Source organism: Oncorhynchus masou, unplaced genomic scaffold (assembly GCF_036934945.1).
Source record: "Oncorhynchus masou masou isolate Uvic2021 unplaced genomic scaffold, UVic_Omas_1.1 unplaced_scaffold_531, whole genome shotgun sequence".
Classification (NCBI taxonomy): Eukaryota; Metazoa; Chordata; class Actinopteri; order Salmoniformes; family Salmonidae; genus Oncorhynchus; species Oncorhynchus masou.
In genome coordinates, this window is record NW_027011718.1 from 359,865 (window position 1) to 370,000 (window position 10,136).

At 47.5% G+C, this 10,136-nt stretch overlaps 2 protein-coding genes across 4 annotated transcripts in view; both read right to left on the bottom strand.

Moving 5' to 3' along the window:
• The window catches only part of LOC135535912 (protein tweety homolog 3-like), a 95,938-nt gene extending 86,606 nt beyond the window's left edge, over window positions 1–9,332 (bottom strand). The window contains 1 exon segment of the mRNA XM_064962312.1: window positions 8,178–9,332. Coding sequence (XP_064818384.1) covers window positions 8,178–8,303 — 126 coding nt within the window. The 5' untranslated portion in view covers window positions 8,304–9,332.
• A 143-nt stretch (window positions 9,333–9,475) lies between these two features.
• LOC135535916 (IQ domain-containing protein E-like) overlaps window positions 9,476–10,136 on the bottom strand; it is a 21,309-nt gene continuing 20,648 nt past the window's right edge. For all 3 annotated transcript variants that reach the window (XM_064962317.1, XM_064962316.1, XM_064962318.1), the window contains one exon: window positions 9,476–10,136. This exon is cut by the window's right edge and continues 66 nt beyond it. In XM_064962317.1, coding sequence (XP_064818389.1) covers window positions 10,075–10,136 — 62 coding nt within the window. In that variant the 3' untranslated portion in view covers window positions 9,476–10,074.

Genomic DNA, 10,136 nt, shown 5'->3' on the forward strand with positions numbered 1-10,136 from the left:
GTCAACCGTGTTTGCTTTGCTTCAATAGAGCGATCAGAACAACTATAGTTTTCCTTCACAGAAAAGACATTAGTGCAACACATTGGGCAGAAGAGAGCTTCATTTTCATCAGATGACAACAGAAGTGCTGGTAGCCACACAAGTAAATGAGTTTAAAATGAAAAAAAAGTTAAGGTCTTTTCTAGAAGGAAGAAAAAAAAATGATGCAAGTTCCATCATAGTTCTAATGTTTATTATAGAAAGAATGGAGCCAGCTACATTTCCTAATAATTTGCCTGAAGTTGATCATGCATTTTATACCAGAGACAAGTAGACTACAGTAACACTGAGAAAAGTAGACTACAGTAACACTGAGAAAAGTAGACCACAGTAACACTGAGAAAAGTAGACCACAGTAACACTGAGACAAGTAGACCACAGTAACACTGAGAAAAGTAGACTACAGTAACACTGAGAAAAGTAGACTACAGTAACACTGAGAAAAGTAGACTACAGTAACACTGAGAAAAGTAGACCACAGTAACACTGAGAAAAGTAGACCACGGTAACACTGAGACAAGTCGACCACAGTAACACTGAGAAAAGTACCAGAGACAAGGAGCTACACACCAGTCACAGAGGAGAGACAAGGAGTTACACACCAGAGGAGAGACAAGGAGCTACACACCAGAGGAGAGACAATGAGCTACACACCAGAGGTGAGACAATGAGCTACACACCAGAGGTGAGACAAGGAGCTACACACCAGAGGAGAGACAAGGAGCTACACACCAGAGGAGAGACAAGGAGCTACACACCAGAGGAGAGACAAGGAGCAACACACCAGCCAGAGAGGAGAGGCAAGGAGCTACACACCAGCCAGAGAGGAGAGACAAGGAGCTACACACCAGAGGAGAGACAAGGAGCTACACACCAGAGGAGAGACAAGGAGCTACACACCAGCCAGAGAAGAGAGACAAGGAGCTACACACCAGAGGAGAGACAAGGAGCTACACACCAGAGGAGAGACAAGGAGCTACACACCAGAGGAGAGACAAGGAGCTACACACCAGAGGAGAGGAGAGACAAGGAGCTACACACCAGAGGAGAGGAGAGACAAGGAGCTACACACCAGAGGAGAGACAAGGAGCTCCGCACCAGAGGAGAGACAAGGAGCTACACACCAAAGGAGAGACAAGGAGCTACACACCAGTCAGAGAGGAGAGACAAGGAGCAACACACCAGAGGAGAGACAAGGAGCTACACACCAGAGGAGAGACAAGGAGCTACACACCAGAGGAGAGACAAGGAGCTACACACCAGTCAGAGAGGAGAGACAAGGAGTTACACACCAGAGGAGAGACAAGGAGCTACACACCAGAGGAGAGACAATGAGCTACACACCAGAGGAGAGACAAGGAGCTACACACCAGAGGAGAGACAAGGAGCTACACACCAGAGGAGAGGAGAGACAAGGAGCTACACACCAGAGGAGAGACAAGGAGCTTCACACCAGAGGAGAGGAGAGACAAGGAGCTACACACCAGAGGAGATGAGAGACAAGGAGCTACACACCAGAGGAGAGACAATGAGCTACACACTAGAGGAGAGGAGAGACAAGGAGCTACACACCAGAGGAGAGACAAGGAGCTAGACACCAGTCAGAGCCATGTCTGCTAATAGAACGCCAGGGAGGAGAGACAAGGAGCTGCACACCAGCCAGAGAGGAGAGACAAGAAGCTACACACCAGTCAGAGAGGAGAGACAAGGAGCTACACACCAGTGAGAGCCATGTCTGCTGATAGAACACCAGGGAGGAGAGACAAGGAGCTAGACACCAGTCAGAGCCATGTCTGCTGATAGAACACCAGGGAGAAGAGACAAGGAGCTAGACACCAGTCAGAGCCATGTCTGCTGATAGAACACCAGGGAGAAGAGACAAGGAGCTAGACACCAGTCAGAGCCATGTCTGCTGATAGAACACCAGAGAGGAGAGACAAGGAGCTAGACACCAGTCAGAGCCATGTCTGCTGATAGAACACCAGAGAGGAGAGACAAGGAGCTAGACACCAGTCAGAGCCATGTCTGCTGATAGAACGCCAGGGAGGAGAGACAAGGAGCTACACACCAGAGGAGAGACAAGGAGCTACACACCAGTCAGAGAGGAGAGACAAGGAGCTAAACACCAGTCAGAGAGGAGAGACAAGGAGCTAGACACCAGCCAGAGCCATGTCTGCTGGTAGAACGCCAGGGAGGAGAGACAAGGAGCTACACACCAGAGGAGAGACAAGGAGCTACACACCAGTCAGAGAGGAGAGACAAGGAGCTAAACACCAGTCAGAGCCATGTCTGCTGATAGAACGCCAGGGAGGAGAGACAAGGAGCTAAACACCAGTCAGAGAGGAGAGACAAGGAGCTAGACACCAGCCAGTGCCATGTCTGCTGATAGAACGCCAGGGAGGAGAGACAAGGAGCTACACACCAGAGGAGAGACAAGGAGCTAAACACCAGTCAGAGAGGAGAGACAAGGAGCTAAACACCAGTCAGAGAGGAGAGACAAGGAGCTAAACACCAGTCAGAGAGGAGAGACAAGGAGCTAAACACCAGTCAGAGAGGAGAGACAAGGAGCTAGACACCAGCCAGTGCCATGTCTGCTGATAGAACGCCAGGGAGGAGAGACAAGGAGCTAAACACCAGTCAGAGAGGAGAGACAAGGAGCCAGACACCAGTCAGAGAGGAGAGACAAGGAGCTACACACCAGTCAGAGAGAGAGACAAGGAGCCACCAGACACCAGTCAGAGAGGAGAGACAAGGAGCTAAACACCAGTCAGAGAGGAGAGACAAGGAGCTAGACACCAGCCAGAGCCATGTCTGCTGGTAGAACGCCAGGGAGGAGAGACAAGGAGCTACACACCAGAGGAGAGACAAGGAGCTACACACCAGTCAGAGAGGAGAGACAAGGAGCTAAACACCAGTCAGAGCCATGTCTGCTGATAGAACGCCAGGGAGGAGAGACAAGGAGCTAAACACCAGTCAGAGAGGAGAGACAAGGAGCTAGACACCAGCCAGTGCCATGTCTGCTGAAGGATAGAACGCCAGGGAGGAGAGACAAGGAGCTACACACCAGAGGAGAGACAAGGAGCTAAACACCAGTCAGAGAGGAGAGACAAGGAGCTAAACACCAGTCAGAGAGGAGAGACAAGGAGCTAAACACCAGTCAGAGAGGAGAGACAAGGAGCTAAACACCAGTCAGAGAGGAGAGACAAGGAGCTAGACACCAGCCAGTGCCATGTCTGCTGATAGAACGCCAGGGAGGAGAGACAAGGAGCTAAACACCAGTCAGAGAGGAGAGACAAGGAGCTAGACACCAGTCAGAGAGGAGAGACAAGGAGCTACACACCAGTCAGAGAGGAGAGACAAGGAGCTAGACACCAGTCAGAGAGGAGAGACAAGGAGCTACACACCAGTCAGAGAGGAGAGACAAGGAGCTAGACACCAGCCAGAGCCATGTCTGCTGATAGAACGCCAGGGAGGAGAGACAAGGAGCTAAACACCAGTCAGAGCCATGTCTGCTGATAGAACGCCAGGGAGGAGAGACAAGGAGCTAAACACCAGTCAGAGAGGAGAGACAAGGAGCTAGACACCAGTCAGAGAGGAGAGACAAGGAGCTACACACCAGTCAGAGAGGAGAGACAAGGAGCTAGACACCAGTCAGAGAGGAGAGACAAGGAGCTAGACACCAGTCAGTGCCATGTCTGCTGGTAGAACGCCAGGGAGGAGAGACAAGGAGCTAGACACCAGTCAGAGAGGAGAGACAAGGAGCTAGACACCAGTCAGAGCCATGTCTGCTGGTAGAACGCCAGGGAGGAGAGAAGTGCAACACAAAGCACAAGATGTGTCTGATGCTGAGCAGAAATTACAACAAGAAGCATGTGAGATCTGCATTTAGAAAACTCAGCAATATATATTTTTTTTTTCATTTTTCTACGTGACCCCTGAGACCACTTTTGAGGTCTGCACCAGCCAGAGACCGTTGTTCTGATGTTTCTGTAGCACTCGAGACTGCAGCGTTAGCTAAACAAAATGGCCACTGGACTTACAAATAAATTCATTAAAAATCCTACAATGTGATTTTCTGGATTTTTTTTTCTTCTCATTTTGTCTGTCATAGTCGAAGTGTACCTATGATGAAAATTACAGGCCTCTCTCATCTTTTTAAGTGGGAGAACTTGCACAATTGGTGGCTGACTGAATACTTTTTTTGCCCCACTGTATATAATCATGATATCATTCCGCCAGGTAGGCAGAGGCTACTTGGTAGTTAACATTTAATAGAGAAGGTTTCTAGAAAAGCCTTTTCATCTCTACCAGAAGACGGTTGTCATTAGCATCATCGCTAACGGCAACACAAATTGGTAGAGAGAAGAAAAACACCCAGACAGACTTGCCTCTTCAGAAAGTTGCGGGGAAATACGAATCACTGAGACATTTCTGTTCATTTCTTCTGATTAACGGGCTAATTAATGAATGAAATACGAATCACTGAGGCATTTCTGTTCATTTCTTCTGATTAACGGGCTAATTAATGAATGTTCTACTGACTTCAATACATTTTTGAATATTGTTGAATTCCGTTTGAATGTCTGGATTCCGGGATTCCGTCCTGCACAGCCTGGACTTCACACGGCCCTTACAGACGTGTCGCCTTGACAACGACCCCCTGGGGGCTAGCTGTGACCTCACCTCCAACAACCAGGCCAGACACACTCACACACACACACAATGCTAAATGTCTAGCGACACAGAAACAGTTGACACATACTGTAAATTCATGTACTGTGCAAACACAGTGGTGAAAGCTCAGTGACACAGAAACAGTCCAAGCACCAAAACACATCAGGATGCAATTAGTCTGAATTAGGGCCCTTAGAAAACTTACACACACACACACACACACACACACACGCACACACACACACAAAGGGTTTTAGTGTCCCCCCTAAATGGGGTTTGGAGGAAATGGGTACTTAACAGTTCAGTTCTGATTTAGGAGAGAGAAGGAGAGAGACAGAGCCGGGGTTGGGTTGGGAGGCAGGAGAGAGAAGGAGAAAGACAGAGCTGTGGTAGGGTTGGGAGGCAGGAGAGAGAAGGAGAGAGAAGGAGAGAGAAGGAGAGAGACAGAGACGGGGTTGGGTTGGGAGGCAGGAGAGAGAAGGAGAGAGAAGGAGAGAGAAGGAGAGAGACAGAGACGGGGTTGGGTTGGGAGGCAGGAGAGAGAAGGAGAGAGAAGGAGAGAGAAGGAGAGAGACAATGGTTGTAGTAGACAGACTGTGGTTGTAGTAGACAGACTGTGGTTGTAGTAGACAGACTGTGGTTGTAGTAGACAGACTGTGGTTGTAGTATACTAGTAGACAGACTGTGGTTGTAGTAGACAGACTGTGGTTGTAGTAGACAGACTGTGGTTGTAGTAGACAGACTGTGGTTGTAGTAGACCAGTAGACAGACTGTGGTTGTAGTAGACAGACTGTGGTTGTAGTAGACAGACTGTGGTTGTAGTAGAGAGACTGTGGTTGTAGTAGACAGACTGTGGATGTAGTAGACAGACTGTGGTTGTAGTAGACAGACTGTGGTTGTAGTAGACAGACTGTGGTTGTAGTAGACAGACTGTGGTTGTAGTAGACAGACTGTGGTTGTAGTAGACAGACTGTGGTTGTAATAGACAGACTGTGGTTGTAGTAGACAGACTGTGGTTGTAGTAGACAGACTGTGGTTGTAGTAGACAGACTGTGGTTGTAGTAGACAGACTGTGGTTGTAGTAGACAGACTGTGGTGGTAGTAGACAGACTGTGGTTGTAGTAGACAGACTGTGGTTGTAGTAGACAGACTGTGGTTGTAGTAGACAGACTGTGGTTGTAGTAGACAGACTGTGGTTGTAGTAGACAGACTGTGGTTGTAGTAGACAGACTGTGGTTGTAGTAGACCAGTAGACAGACTGTGGTTGTAGTAGACAGACTGTGGTTGTAGTAGACAGACTGTGGTTGTAGTAGACAGACTGTGGTGGTAGTAGACAGACTGTGGTTGTAGTAGACAGACTGTGGTTGTAATAGACAGACTGTGGTTGTAGTAGACAGACTGTGGTTGTAGTATACCAGTAGACAGACTGTGGTTGTAGTAGACAGACTGTGGATGTGGCCCAAATGGCACCGTATTCCCTATAGGGTTCTGGTTAAAAGTAGTGCACTATATAGGGAATAGGGTACCATAGGGTTCTGGTTAAAAGTAGTGCACTACATAGGGAATAGGGTATCATAGGGTTCTGGTTAAAAGTAGTGCACTACATAGGGAATAGGGTACCATAGGGTTCTGGTTAAAAGTAGTGCACTATATAGGGAATAGGGTACCATAGGGTTCTGGTTAAAAGTAGTGCACTATATAGGGAATAGGGTACCATAGGGTTCTGGTTGAAAGTAGTGCACTATATAGGGAATAGGGTACCATAGGGTTCTGGTTAAAAGTAGTGCACTATATAGGGAATAGGGTACCATAGGGTTCTGGTTAAAAGTAGTGCACTATATAGGGAATAGGGTACCATAGGGTTCTGGTTAAAAGTAGTGCACTATATAGGGAATAGGGTATGAATAACACAGTGACGTCATTCTACATCTCCTTCTATTGGGTATTACATCTCAATGACTGGTCTATGGTACATCTCCCTCTCTTCTACATCTCTCTCTCTCTCTCTCTCTCTCTCTCCTCTCTCCTTTATCTCTCTCTCTCTCTCTCCCTCACTCCTTTATCTCTCTCTCTCTCTCTCTCTCCCTCTACCCTTTATCTCTCTCTCTCTCTCTCTCTCTCTCTCTCTCTCCCTCTCTCCTTTATCTCCCTCTCTCTCTCTCTCCCCTCTACCCTTTATCTCTCTCTCCTCTCTCTCTCTCCCTCTCTCTCTCTCTCTCTCTCTCCCTCTCTCTCTCTCCCTCTCCTTTATCTCTCTCTCTCCTTTATCTCTCTCCCTCTCCCCTCTACCCTTTATCTCTCTCTCTCTCTCTCTCTCTCCTTTATCTTATCTCTCTCTCTCTCTCTCTCCCTCTCTCCTTTATCTCTCTCTCTCCCTCTCTTCTTCATCTCTCTCTCTCTCTCCCTCTCTCCTTTATCTCTCTCTCTCTCCCTCTCTTCTCCATCTCTCTCTTTCTCTATGAATAATACTGAACTCAATAACTGGTCTATTACACATCTCTCTCATATCCTCAGTTTCTACCGTTATTTTCTCACACAATTCTTCTCTCTCTTTCTCTCTCTCTCTCTCTCGTTTGTCATGGTAGGCAGCTTCCCACGCTCACCACTTGAACTTGGTAAGCCCTCCTCCTCTAAATCACGGTTCCTTGTCTCTTTCCCTCCTCTGTCCGTCCCTTCTTCACCCAACAAGCCACTGGCCCGTCACACCAAGCTGCTGTTACATGTGTAATAACACTAGTAACACTGTCTATCAAGATGGAGTTACAATAGTCAGTGTTTTTTTTAAATTACACAGTAATGGACTTGAACTGTTTCTGCATCAATTTGTAATCATGAAGGCCAGGAGACAAGGACAGGAGATGAGGAGACAAGTGTTGGAATACTACCTAGGAGTGGATGGATGGGCCATCTGTTTCCCTTTGGTAGTAGATTATTATTATAACAATGATTTTATGGAACCTGTATATAACTAGGAAGGTCAGTTAAGAACAAATTTTTATTTACAATGACGGCCTACCCCGGCTAAACCCTACCCCGGCTTATCCCTACCCTGGACAAACCCTACCCCGGCTTATCCCTACCCTGGCCAAACCCTACCCCGGCTAAACCCTACCCTGCCCCGGCTAAACCCTATCCCGGCCAAACCCTACCCCGGCCAAACCCTACCCCGGCCAAACCCTAACCCGGACGATACTGGGCCAATTATGCGCCGCACTATGGGACTCCCAATCGAGGCCGGTTGTGATACAGCCTGGAATCGAACCAGGGAATGTGGTGACGCCTCTAGCACTGAGATGCAGTGCCTTAGATCGCTGTGCCACCTGGGGTCATTCCATAGGGCTTTAGTGAGTGTTGATCTGGATAACGGTTTTGATTGAAAAAGGCATTGGAGATAAAACGTGCTCCTCTGATCAGGGTTGTGTGTGTGGTCTGTATGCATGCATCTGTGTGTGTTCTAAACCTACCTTCTGGTACTCTGAGTCCTCGGGTTTGAAGTCGCTGCTGACCGTCTCAAACTGCAGGTTGAAGTGGGGGAGGCGGTGGAGCAGGTTGACCCACCATGGGGGAGAGTAGTTTACTACCGCCGCCATCCTCTCACACGCACAGACCCGCCGGTGTCACTGCCAATCTGTCAGACCGAAATATGTGTCCTCTTCCGGTCAACAACACTGCTTACAACGCCCACCCACGGTCTATGATTCTCTTCTGAACGTGGAGTAGTGTCGTGCGCCGAGTGGGTTGTTATCATCGATGTGATTCCGTCATCAATACAAATATCGATTTTCCGTTATTGGCGGTTTGTTCTAGGGTAGGCTACCGTCGACCGACGCCACGGTCAAATCAGCAATAATTCGTTTACTCAGTCGGTTGTTGATTGATTTACGGTGTTGCAGGCTACAATTTCCAGGACCGCCAACATTCTCGTTCCCACGGGTCTATTCGTTTCTTCCAGCCACGAGCGGTTAGGCTATATTGGATTATTCCGGTTCTCCATTACCGCATTCCCAACTCTGAGCCAGGACGACAGAAAAAAATCCATATTCTGCTCCAAACTATGTGTGAATGCAGCCAAGTCTCATTTTGCAATGTGAACACTTCTCCTTAGAAACCTAGCGGTGGCACCACCAAACTCCCTGTTCATCCACAGATTGGAGGCTATTGTTCCTTATACAGCCGATGTAGGCTAAAACAGCGGGACTGCAGCAGAAATCACGACAACTCTCTCACATCTCAGCCGAAAAATAACGGGACACCCACTCTTAGAAAGACCGCTTACCACAAAAAAAAAATGCCGTTACATTACGGTTAGATTTGTCCGATAAAAATATGCACGAATCAAATATTCTCTTTTCTAGATCCCAATGAGAAGGGGGAGTTCAGGTTTAAATGACCTCCAATTAAATTATGAGATTTAACATCCGTTCAACGAGCGGTCCCGGTGGGGGTTCGTTTTAAATGTCCTCCCGGTGATGAAACGTCGCCGTCGTCGGCTGCTACATTGTTCACCGTTAAACGAATTTGGAGGGCGAAGCAAACACGAGCTCGAAAACCCCTAAGAGGACAAAGCTTCTCACTGCAGCTCGCTCTGCAAATAGATCTGTCGAGCATGTGTGCGGAGCGGAGTTGTATGCGCAAATACTCAGATCCCCCCTCCCTTCCGACGGTGTAACGGTAATACACAACCCAGTCGATGTCCATTACGACAAAACATCACAACACACATTTTCATCAAAAAAACAAAGAAACACCATGACCTCTGAAGTGTTTTACCATACAAGGAAAGATACTCATTTAATCAGATAAAACATTATTTTCATGGATTACAGCCATTATAATAAACACAACTCAAGGCACGATCACGCGCGCGCACACACACTCTCCTCTGAGCGTCATATTGCAGTAGAATATGATAATAATTTCACAGTTTGAATCAGCAGTGTTTATAGTGATAGACATGTTTTAAAAGTCGCTCATTCTCCAATAAACTCCATGATTTATAACTTTGTTTATGACCATCAATAATCTATATACAGCACTCAGGCACTTTGGCAACATAAAAAACGATCTGTATCAGAACTGAGATTTATTGGGCAGAGAGCTGGCCAAGCAACCCTCCTGGATATGTTTAGGATTATCATTATTATCATTATCATTACAGCCCTGACACCAACAACCACTCCCCTCCCGGAGAGCTACTGCATGTGCAGGACTTCGTTCCAGCCCTGCACTACCGAAACACACTTGGTTCTACTTATCAGCATGTCCTCTGGACCTTGATTGAATCTGGTGTAGGGCTGGAGTAAAAGCCTGCATACCCAGCTACACACACACACTTCATATCCCATAATGCAATGCTCTGGTCTAGAAGTAGATTTCTTCTCTCCTTCCCACGAGACGAGACGGAGACACGATGATGTCATCGT